Source organism: Anolis carolinensis, chromosome 2 (assembly GCF_035594765.1).
Source record: "Anolis carolinensis isolate JA03-04 chromosome 2, rAnoCar3.1.pri, whole genome shotgun sequence".
In the NCBI taxonomy this organism is placed as follows: domain Eukaryota; kingdom Metazoa; phylum Chordata; class Lepidosauria; order Squamata; family Dactyloidae; genus Anolis; species Anolis carolinensis.
This window is the reverse complement of record NC_085842.1, coordinates 34,259,079-34,279,362: the sequence shown is the minus strand read 5'-3', so window position 1 is coordinate 34,279,362 and position 20,284 is coordinate 34,259,079. Positions and strand designations below refer to the sequence as shown.

Here is a 20,284-nt window from a genome sequence, read left to right as displayed (position 1 = left end):
TTGTTTGTGTAGAAAATGTAATTGGTAACTGAAATACCAGAAGTATTAGTAGTGATCACTACGTTAGCAGTGGCCATTAACAAACCATAATTGGTGGTAACACAAATAGCTTTGAATTGATGACCTAGAAATATGTTTGCCAGAGGTGAAAATGGCAGCAATACCATTGTGGATCAGATCAAAGGTTCATCTACCCTGTTTCCCTGAAAATAAGACAGTGTCTTATATTAATTTTTGCTCCCAAAGATGCACTAGGTCTTATTTTCAGGGGATGTCTTATTTTTCCGTGAAGAAGAATTCACATTTATTGTTGAACCAAAAAAACGAACATTTATTTATTATTTATTTATTTACAGTATTTATATTCCGCCCTTCTCACCCCGAAGGGGACTCAGGGCGGATCACATTATATACATATAGGGCAAACATTCAATGCCCATATACACATAGAACCGAGACAGAGACAGACGCAGAGGCAATTTAACCTTCTGAGGGGATGTTCGATTCTGGCCACGGGGGAGCAGCTGCTTCATCATCCACTGTGACGGCACTTCCTCATTCCAGTGTTGTAAATTAGTTAAACTTACCTCCTGTGATGAACCATGGGCCTTGTAGTCCTGCTCAGGACATGGTAATCCCTGATGAAGATGAAAACTTGGGTTTTTTACCTTCCCAGTCAGAACTGGATTCCTCTCAGCCAGATCTTTCCCAGGCAGATCTGGAAACCTTGCACCTGCAAGAAAGTTGTGCCCCAGAAGTATGTCAAACAACCCCAGAGCCTACTTCTCCCGTGTTCTTGCGCCGGGAGTTTTGTAAACAACAGAGAAGTTTGGATTCAGCTTCGCGCAGGAGTGCGAGGATAGCAGCTAAGAATGTTGCCAATTAACATTGGTTCTCGTGAGAATCTTTAAGGAGTTTAACATCTGGTCTCAGAGTTTAGCTTTCGTTTCTGATTCCCAGAGAATCGCTTTGGTGAGAAAGTTGGACTCTATATAGGTGTTTTGCCCGCGTAGCAACTTCGCGGAGTCAATTCGTCAGCCTACGGAGCGAGTTGTGTCTGGACAGCGCGCTCCGATTCAAGCCTCGCTTCGGCTCAAGCCTTGCCTTGCTATCCAGCCTTCGCCTTGCTTCCCAGCCTTGTTTACCTACGGACTTTGCCTTGTTTCCCAGGACTAATCCTTGCCTTGTTTCACGGATTTTACCAAGTTATTCCACGGACCTTGTTCTTGTTCTTAGTTACCTTGTTCCACGTTCCAGCCTTGTTTCAAGTATCAAGTTATTTCCTAGCCACGCTCAAGTTTTATGGACTAAAGGACCTTGTCATCTCCCCTCACTTTGCTTGGCAAAGTGAGTGTTTCGGTTATTGGATTACAACTTTGGACCTTAATATTTCTTATTGGACATTGCCTTTTTGGACTAATTCTGACCTTTCCTGAAGGGTCTAATTCTGGGCTATTTTCTATACTTGTTTTTATTAACTTTATATATTCCTTCAATAAAGATATTAGTTAGATTCTGGCCTCTGTGTATGGTTATTGGTGCCTCTGCTGCCTGGGTCGTGACACCTCCCCACTTTATAAGTGGCACCTTATTTCCTACTTGATAGATGCAACTATCTTTCAGGTTGCTAGGTCAGCAACGAGCAGGGGCTATTTTTTATTTTTTAAGTGACAGGTGCTCACCCCGCCACGGGCTGGCCTCAAACTCATGACCTCATGGTCAGAGTGATTTATTGCAGCGGGCTGCTCACCAGCCTGCGCCACAGCCCGGCCCAGTATATTTATTATATACTGTACAGTAGTTGTCTTCACAAACCAGCATAACCAGACAAACTGTGAATCCTATCAAGAATTTCTTGTTGCTACCATTATTACCATGTTCAACAATCTATGGTACATACATTTACTGATCCTCTGGTGTTCTGTTTGGCGGGCATGCTTCCAAACAAAAACTTTGCTAGGTCTTACTTTCAGGGGAGGCCTTATATTTAGCAATTCAGCAAAACCTCTACTAGGTCTTACTTTCAGAGGATGCCTTATTTTCGGGGAAACAGGGTAGTCCAGGACTTTTATCACCCTATTATATGATTGATCAGGCAGTGTAGCCTTGTGAGAATGGGGATCTGATTGTGTGAGAAGTGAGTTTTTCCCACTATTTGTATCCAAAATAATGATCACTCAAATATGTGGAAAATGTCTCTAAACCATCCCACGTAGAGAAAATCTTTCTCCACATGATTGTTCCACTGCTTATTGTTACGTATTCGTGACTAATAGTGAGTGGTAGACTGAGTCCCAATATTTGATACTGACTAATCCTTTGAAAACACACATGAAAACATGTGCTCTCTGCTAATGCTTACCACTACATCTTGTGACAATGACTTGTGTAGGTACAGTTATGTAAAGAAATGCTTCCTTTTGTGTGTGTCAGGGTGATTGTGAAACGACAGTAAATGGCTGCTTATTATGCTCTACTCACGTGGGAGAGGATATAATCAGGAAGAAGAAAGATGAGAAAAGTATAATTGATTATACAATTCTGAAAGAAATCAGAATGCTGGAGAATTGTTTGGGAAGCTCAGTCCCTCATACTTTTTCCAGCTCTACTCCATTAGTTATATCTTTAGCTATCTATGTGAATTAGACACAGACAGGCCTAAATCCAGTGTTACTCCCAGATAGAGCTATATGATACATCCCTGTTTTGATGAGTACTTGCTAAGTTAGAAGTCATGCAAGGTCAGTTAAACACTAGAAGGCAGAATAGTTAAAACTAAGAGCTGGATACAGACCAGAGGTGGTAATATGTTGCCTTTTAGATGCTCCTTACTGGAGCTCCCAGCACTCATTATTGGGAAGTCATGCTACCCCTCTATTCTCCCTTAGTCAGACCACACCTGGAATACTGTGTCCAATTCTGGGCACCGCAATTAAAAGGAGATGTTTAAAAGCTGGAATGTGTCCAGAGGAGGGTAAACTAAAATGATCAAGGGTCTGGAGAACAAGCCCTATGAGGAGCAGCTTAAAGAGCTGGCCATGTTTAGCCTACAGAAGAGAAGGCTGAGAGGAGACATGATGAGAACCATGTATAAATTTGTGAGGGGAAGTCATAGGGAGGAGGGAGCAAGCTTGTTTTCTGCTGCCCTGGAAACTAGGACGCGGAACAATGACTTTAAACTACAGGAAAGGAGATGCCACCTGAACATTAGGAAAGAACTTCCTCACTGTGAGAGCTGTTCAGCAGTGGAACTCTCTCCCGTGGACTGTGGTGGAGGCTCCTTCTTTGGAGGCTTTTAAGCAGAGGCTGGATGGCCATCTGTCGGGTACTTCGAATGCGATTTTCCTGCTTCTTGGCAGTGGGTTGGACTGGATGGCCCATGAGGTCTCTTCTAACTCTGTTATTCTATGATTCTATGGTTAGACTGGTGGAGGTGCCTGGACTTTTCGTTCAGCAAAATGTGAAGAGCTGCAGGATTCTTTCACCACTTTAGTGTATATAGACCCTTGTTTAATAAAGTAACTGATTTATTTTAGAATTGGTGTGTGACAATATTTGTCCACAATCTTGGCAAGCCAGTGTTAACCTGTCAAAGCTTTGGGGGGGGGGGGGGGATTCACAGAAATTCTCAGCCAGCATAGTAACTTTAAGTTCAGAAAATAACTTCCTCCAAACTCTGAAATCAGCAAGATAAACATTGAACTAGATTGAGTAATTATGTCATTTAGTATAAGGCATCTGGACAATATGTAGCCTTTCTTGATTAATTGATTTTTTATTCAGAAAAAGAGAAACACAGTAAAGAAGTAATAATACAAAAAAGTATGTTTTAATAATATGTAATGTCCAGACTAACAAACTACAAAACTAAATCTGTAAGAAACACTCCCATCAGGCACACACCTACATAGACATGTGCACACAAATGACACTAATAAACAAACAATGAGTACATCTCTCTGAACCTCGCACACAGTATCTGCTGGCTTTTATCCCTTATTTTTATACCCCCTTTAGATAATACCGTATAACCACATTTCTACTTTTGGTAACACTCTTTTAATTCAGAAATCCCACAGTTGGTGTTTGCTCCCAATGTTGTTGTGGAAAAGCGATAAATATGTCCTTGTTTGTTGAAGTTGGTCAAAAATTTCTCCTTAATCAGCATAATCAATTTGCCCACCGCAACTAGTTTGCAGATCTGTTGCATTTGTAAATGTGTGATTTCCCTCACGCTTGAGGTAGTCTTGGAAACTTAACATTTTTCTTTCTCCATCCCCCACTTGATAAAGGAAATAGTACTTTAATGTGGATGATGTCAGAAGATACTGAGGACAAGGATAATCATGTTGATGACTTGGTTACCTTGGTATCCTCCAGCCTTCCTCCTAGGAGCACACAGCAGTTTTTTTTATCCCCAGCCCAACCCCCAGATATTCATGATGCAGAGAAGTAAAAATTTCTTGGAATTTATGCCATGGGCGTTACAGCTGAATAAAACTAAGCTTCCCAGGTCCAAGCTCAGGAGAATAAGCCAGCCACTACATTACAGCAGTTGTATTAAAAGATTCATGATCACCACTTAATTTTTTTTTCTCACTCATGCAGTTATGTCAGCCAAGAATATGAGTGACCCAATGGCTTTGAAGGAAAGAGATCCTGCTGACAACTGGACTGCAGATGATATTTCCAGTAGAAGTTCTGACCTTTTGAAATCGAAGCAGGTGCCTTTTTGTGCTGAGATGACTGTGGGACTGGTAGATTCGGACTCTGTTTCCAACCATGGCAGTTTGAGGAAAAGAAAAAACTCTCATTCTGTAACAAATGGGCTTGGGAATGGTGTACAAAATCCTGTAGATCAGGACAAGGTTTTCAGGGCCAATCATACTAAAAGGCAAGGAGAAGAAGACAAAGAAGTGGCTTGCCAGTATTCAGGAACCAACACCCATTTGTTTCCCCTTTCTGGGACAATATTAAGCCCTAAGAAGCGGAAGCTGATTCTACACATTGATTTGAATAACACCGTCCTCGTCTCAGATGCTGTCACCGGTCAGGATCCCAGAGCTGCTTTAAACTGTTACCTGACTACTGTGACCTGGGGAAAAGTTGGCCCTTCAGGTGAGGTGCTAAAGTGTATGATATGTACTTTTACTTCCAGATGCTGAAAAGAATCTTTTGTGAATTTGATTACAGTAGAGTCTCACTTATCCAACATTCGCTTATCCAACATTCTGGATTATCCAACGCATTTTTGTAGTCAATGTTTTCAATACATCATGATATTTTGGTGCTAAATTCATAAATACAGTAATTACTACATAGCATTACTGCATATTGAACTACCCTTTCTGTCAAATTTGTTGTATAACATGATGTTTTTGGTGCTTAATTTGTAAAACCATAACCTAATTTGATGTTTAATAGACTTTTCCTTGATCCCTCCTTATCATCCAACATATTCGCTTATCCAATGTTCTGCCGGCCCGTTTATGTTGGATAAGTGAGACTCTCCTGTATTTTCACATCTTCTCCTGCCAAGGAAAGGAGAGAGGGAGCCAAGCAAAGTTTCTGTGGGACATAATTCCACAATCTGGTAGCGGCCACTGGAAGGGTTATTTCTGGAGAGTTATTTATGTTATTTCTTTGCAGTGAAAACAGCAAAAGAGTCATGTGACAATTTAAAGACTACCCATTACTGGTAGCATGAGCATTAGTGTCTTTCACAATGTGAAGCACATTCTAAATAATGATAATTTGGAGATAGCACAAGGTATATTAGAAGCAAGTTATAGGGAAAAAGAGTTTATGCTCCTGGGAATGATTTAATGTGGGATTTGTGGGTTGGTTTTAGTATGCTGTTTTAAGAAAACGGAGGAGTCCATTTCCCATTGAACTTAATGAATGATCAACTAAGTGAAAAAATAAATTTGGGAAGTAGAAGAAAGCAGTGAGACTGAAATGTTAATATTTTTATGTTTCATCCCATCCTTACTGCCAGAAGGCATTGGGGGATGTCTGCCTTTTAACTCGCATTTATCACCTTGTGAGATATATTTGATATTTAAGCCTGACTAAAAATAATGCCTGTGAGCTTCCTGACCAAGTGAAATTTTGAAACTTTATGTTTTATGGGTACATTTTGTAATTTTGGTTTTGGTTTTATGTAGATAGTACAAACAGGATAGGAAGAGGAGTTAGTAAGTCTGACCCATTTGGGTTAACAAATTGACAACAGAGTTATAGTTTAAATACACATAATAAATATTAAAATCCATAAACATTGATTTCTGATAAAGGAAAGCCAATTAGACGTATACATGTATTCCAGATATATGTAGAATTTAATGTCTTAAGTATGTTTGGTGGTTTGTCCATTTGTATCACAAATCCTATGTGATTTACTATTTCTGGACCAAATTGGGAATGCACACTCTGCATTATCTAATGTAAATAAACAACTCATTTCAGGCCCAGAGCAAAAGGAAAGAAAAGGATCAAAGTTGATTGGCTGTGCCAAGTGCAGAAATTCACTATGATGTCACTGGGAAAGAAAGGAAGTGAAGCAACTATTGCTAGGTGATGTGTGTATGAGGTGAAGGAAGGAAAGAAAAGGAAGGAAGAAGAAAAAAATGGGAAGGTGTATGAGGAAAAGCAAGGAGAGGGAGAGAGGGGTGAAGTGTATGAGGGAAATTGAGGAAGGAAGGAAAGAGCCACAAACAGAGTCTACCAAGCATTGTCATAGAGACATCATATAGGTCCTCTCAGAGATGGAGAAGGGAGAAAGCAGACACTGGGTTATATACTAGTTTCAATGTCTAGCAGGCGTTCCCAAAAGATAGGTGAACATTAGCGTAAACACTAGTGGTAACTCCAAAAGCAACATGAATATTTTAACTTCAACCTAGTAGGAAGTGATTACGAAGCACATTCCTAAGCAAGTTGATGCTGCCAGATCATCACCAAAGCACACTGTTGATATGTATGTATAGGCAGAGGGCAATAAAATAAAGAAAGCATTAGCTGAACTTAAATTTAAAAACTAGGATAATATAATGTTACTATAGCAGTGCATTGACTAGGGGATAACGTGGCCCCAAGAGTGGAAGAAAAATATTAATTTAAAACAGACCTCCTTGACCTCTTTCCCCCCCTTGCCTTTCTGTTTTAGGTAAATGGCAGTGGCTCAGCGAGTCCCCTTCCCTGCTTTCCCCCTGCCCGGATGCTGTAAGCTTTTACTCTCAGTATGGCCGAAACACCAAATTCACAGACACGACCAAAGGGCAGCGTTTTCGAGACCTTCAACAGCACCACTTGAAGCTGCTGGAATGGCAGGGCCCGGCTCACCCGCTGCTCTCCATCCAAGGTGAGCAGGGCAAGCACTACCACCTGGTGCTGCCTTCCTTCTTCTGCCTTCTGGAGAGTCTGCACCGGGAAGGGAGGCACTTTGCTGTAATCTTCCGCACCTTTGGCACAGATCTGCCCCGTGTCCTGCGGGCAGTGAACTGCGCCCTGGAGGGGCAGCACCCCCTCTTCCCTTCTCTGCAGGAGATTTCGGTGAGTGGGCAGATTTCTCTTTGCTTCTTCAGCCCAGCTGGTGTTACAGTTTGCTGAGCTGAGAGACACTGTTGAGTTGATCAGAAACCCAAATTCTGCTTCTTCCCAGTATGCTTAGTTTTGTTCAGACTTTCAGTTGAATAAAATGTGAATGGGTCTATAGAGCCAAGCACCCGCCTTACAGGTTTTTAATATTGACATATATATTAAGGCATTTTGATTCAATAATAATAATAATAATAATAGTAGATTTTATTTGCACCCCGCCACCATCTCCCCGAAGGGACTCGTGTTGACTCACAGAAGCACTTCGAAGTTCAGCATATAAACAACAGTACATGAGCATAAAACAGCAATATAAGTTTAAAATCAACGCACATATCACACATAAAATCCGTCTGATAAAATTGTAAAACACAGTAGAACCTTCGGACAAAGCTGGATATCTGTAGTAACAGATCAAAGTGTGGAGTGAAGCAATTGGCTCTACTCCATTATTTCTCATCTTGGGATACATCTGTAGGTAAAAATCCAGCTAGAGGTGTTTTCTTTCTCTGTCTATGGAGTGTTCAGAAATAAAATCCAGTATTGTTAAATCTCTGGTAAGAAATGAATATATAGTCAATCATCCATATTTGTTCATTTACTTTTGCAGGTTTGACTGTTTACAGATTTGATTAATATGTTCTCTTAAGCAATCTCCAGTCTTTCAGATTTCTAGAGAGAACGCATCTTTACTGTGATTCTGTAGTCGACCTCCAACTGATTTTGACTTTGCATTCGCAATGGATGTTCTAGGCCCCATCTTTACTATCTTATAATACAGTTTGGAACTGCATTACTGTATATGGTCAGTGTAGACTAAAAATGCAGTTCGGTGCAGTTAAACTGCATTATATGAGTCTATACCACATGTGTCAAACTTAAATTCTAAATGGCCTTATATGGCATTTTAGATGGGGCCCTAGAGATTCCTAGAGAAATGTTCTCTCAGGGAATTTTTTAATGGCAGTTTTTCCATTTTTGTTGGGGGCCCTGAGCCCCTCACTCTTGTTTGGTTTAATTACTGCACTTCTGCCCTTCTGGTGTGAAGGTAAGAGTAGTATTCATAGAAGACCATCCCATTTTATCTTACAAAGAACTCTGTAAGGTATGGCATAGCATCAAGCGACTAAAAGTTAATTTCATAGCTAACTGGGTATTTGTATCTCGATTTCCTAGATCAAAGTTATTACTTAATATCGTGTTGCATAGCCATTTGTGTTTAGGCATAGCAAATGGCTGGGTGTATACAGCAGGCCTGGATTATGATCTTCCCCAAGGCATTTAGCTGGCCACTGTGACTCTTTGGCCTGATCCAATAGGGTTGAGGCTGTGTTCTTTTTAAAATCCAGGCACCCATACAATCCTTTTCACATGAATAGACCACTACACAAGAGATGAAAGCAGCAGAGAGGAACTTCCAGGCTGGTTGATGCACCAGGATATGAGACTCCTGCTTCCTCGTGGAGTGAGATTCCTCCTGCTGTGACAGCCTTGAGCTTCTGCTCTGTTAGAAAGACCTGAATAATCCCTCTTCTTAAACTCCCTCAGATCAGAGATTTCCAAACATTTCATGTGAGTGGCACAGATTTTTAGACATGCATGTTTTGTGACACAGTAATTCAGGGCTCCCGGTGGCACAGCATGTTAAAGCGCTTAGCTGCTGAACTTGTAGACTGAAAGGTCGCTGGTTCGAATCTGGGGAATGGAGTGAGCACCTGCTGTTAGCCCCAGCTTATGCCAACTTTGCAGTTCGAAAACATGCAAATGTGAATAGATCAATAGGTACTGCTTTGGCGGGAAGGTAACGGTGCTCCATGCAGTCATACCAGTCACATGACCTTGGAGGTGTCTACGGACAACGCCGGCTCTTCGGCTTAGAAATGGAGATCAGCACCAATCCCCAGAGTCAGACACAACTGGACTTAATGTCAGAGGAAAACCTTTACCTTTACCTAATTCAGTTTTACTAGCAAACTAGAGGTTCAAGCAGCCCCTTCTAAGAGATGTGGACACATGCTTAAATTGTAATAATGAAATGTGTATACACAACACCCTATGAAAACCTTTAATTTATGTTTTTAGATATATATGATGTATTGCTTATTTTACATGGACTCAGGGTTTTCTTGTTACATTTGCATGACACACCTACACACTTCACCCGACAAATGGACATATTGCGACACAATTTTGAAAGCTGTGGTTTAGATAGTCTCAGGTTTGCTGTTTGGTCCAAAATAGATTACTTAAATGAAATAGTTTCAAATCAGTTTTTTCTTATATCTCCCTGTTACACAAGTTGCCTGTAGACCTCAGTCCTGGCATGATACGTTGCAACAAGAGGAAGGTGGTGTTGACCCATAGAACAGAGCGGCTCTCCACTGAAGACGGCGGCAGGAAAATGTATGCCTATTTCAGCTCCAGGGAAGGTCTCTGTGGCTTCCAGGATCACTTTGATTGGTGAGAAACAAAAGAATTTTTTTCTTAATCTCTGGTGCATAGTACAGGTTGTGCATCTTTTTATCATAAATGCTTGGAACCAGAAGTGTTTTGGATTTTGAGGTTCCTGTTTTTGTATGTATGTCCATAATGAGAAAACTTGGAGATGGGACTTAAGTCTAAACATGAAACTTAATGTATGTTTTATTAATACTTTATACATATAACCTGAAGGTAATTTTATATGCAATATGTTTTAATAATTTTGTGCATAAAACCATGTTTGAGTATATTTATTTATTTATTTACAGTATTTATATTCCGCCCTTCTCACCCCGAAGGGGACTCAGGGCGGATCACATTACACATATAGGCAAACATTCAATGCCTTTTAACATAGAACAAAGACAGAGACAAACGCAGCTCCAAGCTGGCCTCGAACTCATGACCTCTTGATCAGAGTGATTTGTTGCAGCTGGCTGCAGCTGACTGCTCACCAGCCTGTGCCACAGATGTCACTAGAACCAAAGATGTCACTAGTGCAGCCACCCATGTGGACAATTCTGAAATATTTTGGATTTTGGAATTATGGATAAGGGAAGCATAACCTGTACACTTTTATGGTGTTGGCAGGACTGCTGACTGAAAGGTTAGCGGTTCAAACCTGGGGAGTGGTGAGTTCCCATCTGTCAGCTCTAGTTTCCCATGTGGGGACATTACAGAAGCCTCCCACAGGATGGTAAAGCATCAAACATCCGGGCATCTCCTGGGCAACGTCCTTGCTGACTGCCAATTCTCTCACACCGGAGGCGACTTGCAGTTTCTCAAGTCCCTCCTGACATGAAAAAAATTGCTTACTGAGCACACTCTGTTGTTTAAAAACAAAATCATAATCTCATTTTAATCAAACACTATAGTGTCCTAGGTTTGTGCTTTCATCTTCCCCTGCTCCCAACACATGATCCTAACCAGTAATAAAAGAAAACGTACTTTGCTAGAAGCTTTGATAGTTTTTTGGGGGGATAACTTAGTTACTTTATCTTCTTTCACACAGCTTAAGCTGTAGCTTAGATACTTCATCACTGAGCACCTAAAGAAGAAAAACTGAGTTGTTGAAAGGGTTAATTCTGGAAATGAAGTTCTGTGGATGTGTTTAGACGATTAAGGGGAGACTTGAAAGCTGATTTCAGCTATACTTAGGGTTGTCACATAGATGATTGATAGAAAATTGTTTTTGTGTGGGCCCAAACTGCAACAATGGGGCATCACTCTCAGGAGGGTTCTAGTAGACCCACTGATTCGCCCCCTCGACATCGGGCTGAGCATTGATATTCAATATTCCCCAACTCTAAGTCAGACTTGTTCTACCTCCCAGGCCCACAACAAGACCCCACTCTTGCTTAGTCACCTTCCTATTCATGATGATGCCAAATCAACTGTCCCCTCTCTCCCATCAGTGGAGAGAAGCTCCTTTTTTAAAAAAACAAGTACCTTTGGAGGCTTTCCTTTCCAGGACAGCTGACTAGTCCCGGTAATTGGCAACTCCACCCAGTTCTTCCATCAGGGGGAAGAGGGCTCTCATGGAGGTGGCCCCATTGAGGTGATATGGGGGAGGAGAAAGCACGGTCACTATCAACCCAGGGAGAAGCGCAACAGAGTTTTTGCGACCCTGGAGAGGTTTAGGTGTGGTAGTCTTCAGGACAGACCCCCCAACCTTAAGGTCCTGCTTCTAAACGCCAGATCCGTCAATGGTAAAACAGCTGTCATCCAGGATTTGATCCTGGATGAGGAGGCGGATCTGGCATGCATCACCGAGACGTGGCTGGATGAGCTGGGAGGTGTGAATCTCACCCAGCTGTGTCCTCCAGGTTTTGGGGTGCATCAACAGGCCAGGGTTGGGGGGCGGGGAGGAGGAGTTGCGGTGATCTTTCGGCAGTCCATCGCCCTGATCAGATGCGCCGTTCCGCAATCCCCGAGGTTCGAGTGTGTTTTCCTGAGGGTGGGAGCCCGAGACAGCTTGGGGATTCTGTTGGTGTACCGTCCACCCCGCGACCCAGCAGTCTCTCTGTCCGAGCTAGCAGAAGTGGTCTCCAATGTGGCCCTTGTCTCCCAACAACTGATAGTTTTGGGAGACTTTAACATTCATGCTGAGACCACATTGACAGGAGCAGCTCAGGATTTCATGGTTGCCATGACAACCATGGGGCTGTCTCAAGTTATATCTGGGCCCACACATCAGGCAGGACACACCTTGGACCTTGTTTTTATTGTGGACGGTGGGACAGTCAGAGTGGAAGAGCAAAACATTCTTCCATTGTCATGGTCTGACCATCATCTGATCTGTTTAAGTATCGCCGTGCCTTCTAACCTCCGCAGGGGTGGTGGACCCATTAAGATGGTCCGCCCCAGGAGACTGATGGATCCGGATGGACTTCTGAGGTCTCTTGGGGATCTTCCTGTCCTGGAGACTGGCGATCCTGTCGATGTCCTGGCTGATCGCTATAACAGTGAGCTATCAAGGGCATTGGACACGATCGCTCCCGAACGTCCCCTCTCACTGCGTAGAATCGCGTCGACTCCTTGGTTCACCGAGGAGCTGGCTGTGATGAAACGTAGGAGGAGGGGACTAGAGTGCATCTGGAGGAAATCTCAGGACGTGTCCGACCAAGCACGGGCTAAAGCCGCTATTAAGGCTTACTCCGTGGCTCTGCGAGCAGCCAGGAAAGATTTCACGACTGCCCGCATAGCGTCTGCAGCCAACAGGCCATCGGAGTTGTTCCGAGTTGTTGGGGAGCTCCTGCGGCCTCCTGAGGCCCAGGGGTTTCCTGATGACTTGGCAACTCGGTGCAGCGATTTCGCGCACCATTTTGCAGGCAAAGTTGCTCAGATACGCCGTGAGTTGGACTCCAGCTTAACTGTGGTCCCAGCGGAGGTAACCGAGGTACCTGTCTGTGCGATCTTATGGGATTCTTTCCGGCTTGTTCTTCCTGATGACGTGGAGGGGATTCTTGGGTCTGTGAGGGCGACCACCTGCGCTCTGGATCCTTGTCCTTCTTGGCTGGTGAAGCTGGCCAAAGATGGGTTGTTGGATTGGTTTGTGGCTATTATAAATGCCTCCCTGGTTCAAGGGTCAGTTCCATCCTGCTTTAAGCAGGCGGTAGTAAAACCATTATTAAAAAAGACCTCGTTAGACCCATCTGTATGTAACAACTACAGGCCAATTTCCAACCTCCCATTTCTGGGCAAGGTTCTGGAACGGGTGGTTGCTACGCAGCTCCAGGAGTTCCTCGATGACACCGATTTTCTGGACCGCTCGCAGTCTGGCTTCAGGCCTGGGCACAGCACCGAGACGGCTTTGGTCGCCCTGGTGGATGACCTCCGCAGGGAGCTGGACAGGGGGAGTGTGACCCTGCTGGTTCTCTTGGACATCTCAGCGGCTTTCGATACCATCGACCATGGTATCCTTCTGGGGAGGCTCGCCGGGATGGGACTCGGTGGCACAGTTCTGCTGTGGCTTCGGTCCTTCCTGGAGGGCCGTTCCCAGATGGTGAAGCTGGGGGACACCTGCTCGGACCCCTGGCCATTGACCTGTGGGGTCCCGCAAGGGTCTATTCTATCCCCCATGCTATTTAACATCTACATGAAACCACTGGGAGAGGTCATCCGGAGTTTTGGAGGGTGTTGCCATCTCTACGCAGATGACACACAAATCCACTACTCATTTCCATCTAACTCCAAGGAAGCCCCTCGGATGCTGAACCAGTGCCTGGCCGCTGTGGCGGACTGGATGAGGAGGAACAAGCTGAGGATCAATCCTGACAAGACAGAGGCCCTCCTGGTCAGTCGCTCGTCAGATCGGGGTATTGGGTGGCAACCTGTGCTGGACGGGGTTGCACTCCCCCTGAAATCACAGGTCCGCAGTTTGGGGGTCCTCCTGGATTCAGCTTGAAGCGCTTGAAGTCCGCAGTTTGGGGGTCCTCCTGGATTCAGTTGACGCTTGAAGCGCAGGTGTCGGCGGTGGCCGGGAGGGCTTTCGCACAACTCAAACTTGTGCGCCAACTGCGACCATACCTCGTGAAGTCTGACTTGACCACGGTGGTCCATGCCCTAGTTACCTCTAGACTGGACTACTGTAATGCGCTCTACGTGGGGCTTCCCTTGAAGACGGCTCGGAAATTACAACTGGTCCAACGCTCGGCTGCCAGATTAATAACTGGGGCGAATTACAGGGAGAGATCTACTCCCCTGTTTAAGGAGCTCCACTGGCTTCCGTTCATTTTCCGATCCCAATTCAAGGTGCAGACCATCATATATAAAGCCCTAAACGGTTTGGGACCCACCTACCTTCGTGACCGTATCTCCTACCATAAACCTGCCCGATCTCTGCGATCGTCAGGGGAGGCCCTCCTGTCGCCACTGCCTTTATCCCAGACCCGCCTTGTAGGAACTAGGGAGAGGGCCTTTTCTGCTGTGGCCCCCCGTTTATGGAACTCTTTGCCCATTGAAATCAGGCAAGCCCCCACTCTTTCAGACTTTAGGAAAGATCTAAAAACATGGCTCTTCCGATGTGCTTTCGGAGAGTAACTGTTACATGCTTTTGTTACGCCCCCATTATTTATCCTCTAGACTGTCTGCTATCTTTTCCTTAGTTCCCTGTGGTTTTATTCTTATCCTTTTTCTTATCCTTTTCTCACCCCGAGTTTTAACTGAGTGTCAGTGCGGCCTGCCCTGTTATACTGCTCTTTGGATTTTGTGTTGTACTGTATATGATTCTTTATTGTATTGTTGTAATTGTATTATGATATGTTGTTTTTATATTGTGTTATATTGTATTTTTCCCGGGCATGGCCCCATGTAAGCCGCCCCGAGTCTCCATTGGGGAGATGGTGGCGGGGTATAAATAAAGTTTTATTATTATTTATTATTATTATTATGATGAAACAGATTTGTTCCAACCAATGAGGAGGAAATTGCAAGGAAACACATTTGTATTGAAGCTATAATAAAGATAAACTTTATGGTGGCATATTCCACTACCAAACATCTCTTACCGTCAGGAAGTTCTTGTAAGGTTTAAGTGGAATCTCTTTTCCTGCAGCTTGAATCCATTGCTCCATGTTCTAGTCTCCAGAGCAGGAGAAAACAAGCTTGCCCCCTCCTCAACCTGACATCATTTCAAATCTTTAAACATAACTATCATGTCCCCTCCCAGCCTTCTATGAGTACTAGAGAGCCTGCCATGCCTGAGGACTTCAGCAAGGACTAATAGTGTTTTCACTGCTGCAGTAGGAGCTGGGTTCCTTTAAATATTGTTTGTACACATGAATGGGACATAAACAATCCTGATTATATGCAGTAAATGCACACTGAGGTCAGGATTCAATTCATCCATCTGTAGCTTGCCTCTCTCAAATACAGGATTTAATTTGCAGACATATGTTATCTTGAGCTCCTTTTAATTTTTTAAAAATTCATAACCACTGTTATTTGTATCAGTAGTTTGTAAATAGGTTTGCATCCCCTGTAAAGGCTCCAAAATCAGAAGATGGTTCTAGAAATGTCACAAATGTCTGGCACAACATTCCATCTATTTGTATCGGCTTCTATTTCTTACCTGAGTGACCTTACTTGCTTTCTGTCTCTAAGCTCAAGTCTCTTCACTGTCCTGTCATCCCCTTTATAATCTTATCTCTTACCTCCTCCCACAAATCTAAGCCCTGGGTGTTGGAAACAGAATGAATCATATGGTATAGGAGTAGGCATATGAAATATTATGTATGCAGGTAGAATATATTAGCTTGGTCATTATGACTTGGTTGAGAGGAGGACAAGATAGCCATGTTTAAATATTTTAAAGATGTCACAAGGAAGAGGGAACAAGCTTGTTTTTTGCTGCCCTGGAAACTAGGACTTGGGGCAATGAGTTCAAATTACAGGGAAGGAGATTCCACCTGAACATTAGGAAGAACTTCCTGACTGTAAGAGCTGTTCAGCAGAGGAATTCTCTACCTCAGAGTGTGGTGGAGGCTCCTTCTTTGGAGACTTTTAAACAGGCTGGATGGCTCTGTTGGGAGTGATCTGGTTGTGCTTTTCCTGCATGGCAGGGGGTTGAACTGGATCTCTTCCAACTCTATGATTCTATGACTATTCACTTCAAATTTTGTTTCTTTTGTTTCCATTCATTCCCTTCTTTTCCTGTAGTTTAAGAATCAGGTGGAATGATCTCCCCATTGATCCCTGTTTGAAGCTTTGAAACAAAAAGCTGAAAAAAACCTTGAGAGTTTGCCACTGTGTTTCTTATTGTGTTCTAGGTGGGCCAAGAATCAATTCTCTAGCCAGGGTGGAAAGCCCCTTTTGATCGATCCTCATGATGCAAATGTCCATCACATCTTTATTGATGACAACATTCGACTGGATGATTCTGACACCATTGTTCATCAGCAGGTATAGTTATTGTGAAAGGCATTTGCATTTTCCAAGTATTTGTTTTAAGTATTAGACTCAGAAGTGGAGTGGGCAGATCTAAAGACAACTTGGCAAGGTGGCACTACCTGGAGGAATCCTCCACCTTGTGTGACTGTGGAGCAGAACAAACAACTCCGCACATGTATGCTTGCCCACAATGTCCTGCCTCATGCACGGAGGAGGAGTTGTTTAAAGCTACGGACAATGCAGTTGCTTTGCCCGTTTTTGGTCTAAAACTATTTAGTTGCTTGTGATTTCCTTTTTTTCATCATTTTAAAATGTATTTGTTATGCAATGATTTTGGCACGAAATAAATAAATAAATATTTGATAATTTCCCCATGCTGGATCTGGGAATAGAAGATGTGAAAAGACAATTGTATTATGAGGAAAGAAAAAGTAGGGTATAAATAAACATCATCATAATGTTTTAAATGTTTTGGAATTTTAAAATATGTAATAAATATAATATCTGTGAAATATATAAAATTATATATTTCTCTCTCCACTAAAGAGGTTCAAAGTGGCTTCAGGTAAAACTAATGCAATGCAATTTAAAATGTAAAAGTATAAGACCATTAAAATAGAATTAATACACAGTTAAAACCCTTTAGCATGATTAAAATCTTTTCATAACTAAAACCACAGTACCCCCCTCCCGATTGGTTCTTAAAAACCTTCTTTAAAACCTGTGCTGGATGGGGTCACACAGCAGGAAGGGGGCCATTCTGCCTTCCTGGGGAAGAAGAGAGCTCCAGAGTTGAGTCCAGCCACCAGGAAGGAAAGCCCTCTCTCTCATTCCCACCAACTGAGCTTGCAGTGGAGATGGGAACAAGAGAAGGGCTTCTCCTTAGAATCTCAGGGCCTAGGCAGGTTTGTACAGGGAGATGCGGTCAGCCAAATACCCTGGACCTGAGCCATATAGAGCTTTAGAGATCATAACTAACAAAAGGTCATTTCTCCATGCTGCTTAATAGGCAACAGGTGAGCACCCCAGAGCAATGCTGTAAGTTAAGCCAGGCTGAGATGTTGTGCCCCTCCCCAGGGCTTCTTTGTAGCTGAGTGAAAGAGCTGTGTCTTTGGATCCCTGCATGTCAAACCCTGTGCCATCCTCAGGCAGTGATGCCTGTCCCTTGGCTACCTTCTAAGCACCTCTGTTTTCCTTGGACATGCTGGGGTCCCAAAGGAGGGGGGACTAGGGAGGCAGACACCTGCCATCACCACAGGTAATTAGAAAAGGACTGCTTGCTGGCATGGAACAGCAGGTGTTGGATGTCTACTCGGACTGCGCAGCCCCTTCTGCCCTGAGTTGGCATGACTCACTCCTGCTGGATCCGAGCAGCCTGGCTCCAAGCTGCCTGAAGCTCATTCACAGCACGGCGTGAGGAAAGGGCAGCTTTCACACCATAGGAGCCCCAGTCTAAAGAGTCCAGGAGAGGGGAGGTCTGGCCATTGCAGCAGCTCTTTGTCTCTCCCAGAAAGCTTTTCCCTTGTAAGAGGAAGTGAGCACCTGGGAGTTATGTGCTCTGGGGTACTGACTGGGTTGGTAGATTGAGAAACAGCTGGTCAGAAGAGGTTAATTGGCTCCCTCTGGAATCCAGGCCTCACAATAGCCTTTCAGGATGCTTTGTTGCTATGAATGCAAGAAAGATTGCTATCAGTCGCAAGGAAACCCTCTGGAGAGGAGAGCCTGCTTGCTGACTGTTAGAGGTGGCCTGTTAGAGGGATGTGTACAAAGCCCTCTAAGGAAGATATTAAGAGGCCTCTCAATAGCTGCTGGCATCCTACTACAACCCTACTGGCAGGATTGATTGATATTCAAGTCCCCATTTGCAGAATGGAGAAATGTTTTGTATCTGTCCCTGTCCGCTTGGTCAAGTGATATTTAAACTGAAGTGGTACAGAGGTAGTCTCTACTGAGTCTAGAGCAGAGCTTTCCAAACTCTGTGCTGTGACACTAATGTGCTGACTGCAGTGTGTAAGTATGTCTCTTACATTTTGTTATCACAATTTATGTATGTGTCTGTATCTCTTACAAGGGACTGGTTTAATTGCCGGTTTGCTAGGAAAACTCAATTACTGTATCATGAAATAATGCACATCTAGTGTCAGGAACATGAACTGTTTGGAAAGCTCTGGTCTAGAGAATAACACTAGCTCCAAGACTGGCCTTGCTCTGGCAATGCATCTTGGATCTTCACCAGCAGCTTAATTTTTCCCTACTTAGCATATGGACCTGGCTACTTTCCAGCTTGCTTTTCTCTAACGTTAGTACAATTCACATATTCACAGGGCTGGCACCATGACTTCACTTACACATGTTGAAAAAATATAGGCATTGTCTAAGTTGGCAGTGTAAGTTTTCTGATGTGCTTCCATGGTATGCTTCCTCTGGAAATTGATCATAGAGTTGCACTGGAGGGCCTAGAAGTGCTAAAGAGGGTAGTCTCTAAGCATTTTCTAGGTCATCTGAAATGATTCTATGGTATGCTTCCTCTGGAAATTGATCATAGAGTTGCACTGGAGAGCCTAGAAGTGCTAAAGAGGGTAGTCTCTAAGCATTTTCTAGGTCATCTGAAGTGATTCTATGGTATGCTTCCTCTGGAAATTGACTCATGCCGGAGGACCTTGAAATGCTAGACAGGTGTTCTTGCCAGACATTTTCTAGCTCCTCTGGTGTGGTTCTGTGATATACTTCCACTGGAAGTTATTAATTTCAATAGGTAGGTCCAGGAACGTATCCCCCATGGGTATGGGTGTCATTATAGTTACTTAGGCTGCCAGCAAACCTTCTCTAACTGTTGCTTTTGTATTGGTATTTGTATGCCGCTTTGAGTCCCACCCAAGGGAGAAAAGCGGGATAGAAACGAATTAATAATAATAATAATAATAATAACAACTTTAATAATAGGCAGGCATGGGCAGACTTCGTGCTCTCCAGGTGTTTTGGACTTCAACATCCAGAAATCTCTGCCAGTTTACCGGCTGTTAGGAATTGTGGGGGTGAAGTCCAAAACACCCGGAGAGCTAAAGTTTGCCCATGCCTGCTATAGAGGCAGCTTTCATGTGGTGCCTATTGCTTTCCTGGCCAAGCCAGCTGGGAGATTCTAAGGGTTGTCAATTTTTAAAATGTTTCCAAACTCAGGGTTTTCTGGCCTGTTTCTGTATTTACATTCTTGCTGGGTGAGCCAGTGGTGTAGATTCTCATCCATGTTGCTACTATAAAAATCATCATTGGACAGAAGCTGTGGCTCAAGCCTGCTGGAAACCAAATGGTCTGGCCTGGAATTCTTATTTTTTTGACCCCTAGTATAGACCTTGGCTTCTTAAATGTATTCCAACCAGGACTCTTTTCTGCCCAATAAATATTTTCATGACCCTTTTCCTCCTGAGAAATATATATAGGTATGTAAAATAGATATAGAAATGTAGAAATAAATATTTACTTGAGAATACATCAGCATTTGCAAGGCTTGCTAAACAAGCTGGTTTCTCTTTTTATGAAGTACAGTTGAAACATTTTCTGCAGAGCCCACTGTAAACACTGCACTTTCTTGCAAACATGTGTACATGGGTAGCATCCAGTAACCTTGTACTGTTTGTTGCCCATTTTTGTGACACCAGCGTTGAGCTAAGGGGACCACATCTGAGGTGAGGATCCCAAGTTTAAGAGGCAGTTGTATAGACAACTAGGTTCCTTTGTAATGAAGGCATGACATTCTGGTAATTTATTTTACTTTCATTATTACCACTTGTGGTCCAAGGGTGTTAGTTCCATAATC

At 43.4% G+C, this 20,284-nt stretch overlaps 1 protein-coding gene across 4 annotated transcripts in view; it reads left to right on the top strand.

The window, feature by feature from the left end:
- LOC103281301 (uncharacterized) overlaps positions 1 to 20,284 on the top strand; it is a 34,318-nt gene that overhangs the window by 8,682 nt on the left and 5,352 nt on the right. For all 4 annotated transcript variants that reach the window (XM_062973765.1, XM_062973766.1, XM_062973767.1 and 1 more), the window contains 4 exons: positions 4,609 to 5,118; positions 7,169 to 7,554; positions 9,899 to 10,059; positions 16,350 to 16,482. In XM_062973765.1, the coding sequence (XP_062829835.1) occupies positions 4,611 to 5,118; positions 7,169 to 7,554; positions 9,899 to 10,059; positions 16,350 to 16,482 (1,188 nt within the window). In that variant the 5' untranslated portion in view covers positions 4,609 to 4,610. The remainder of the gene's footprint in view (positions 1 to 4,608; positions 5,119 to 7,168; positions 7,555 to 9,898; positions 10,060 to 16,349; positions 16,483 to 20,284) is intronic.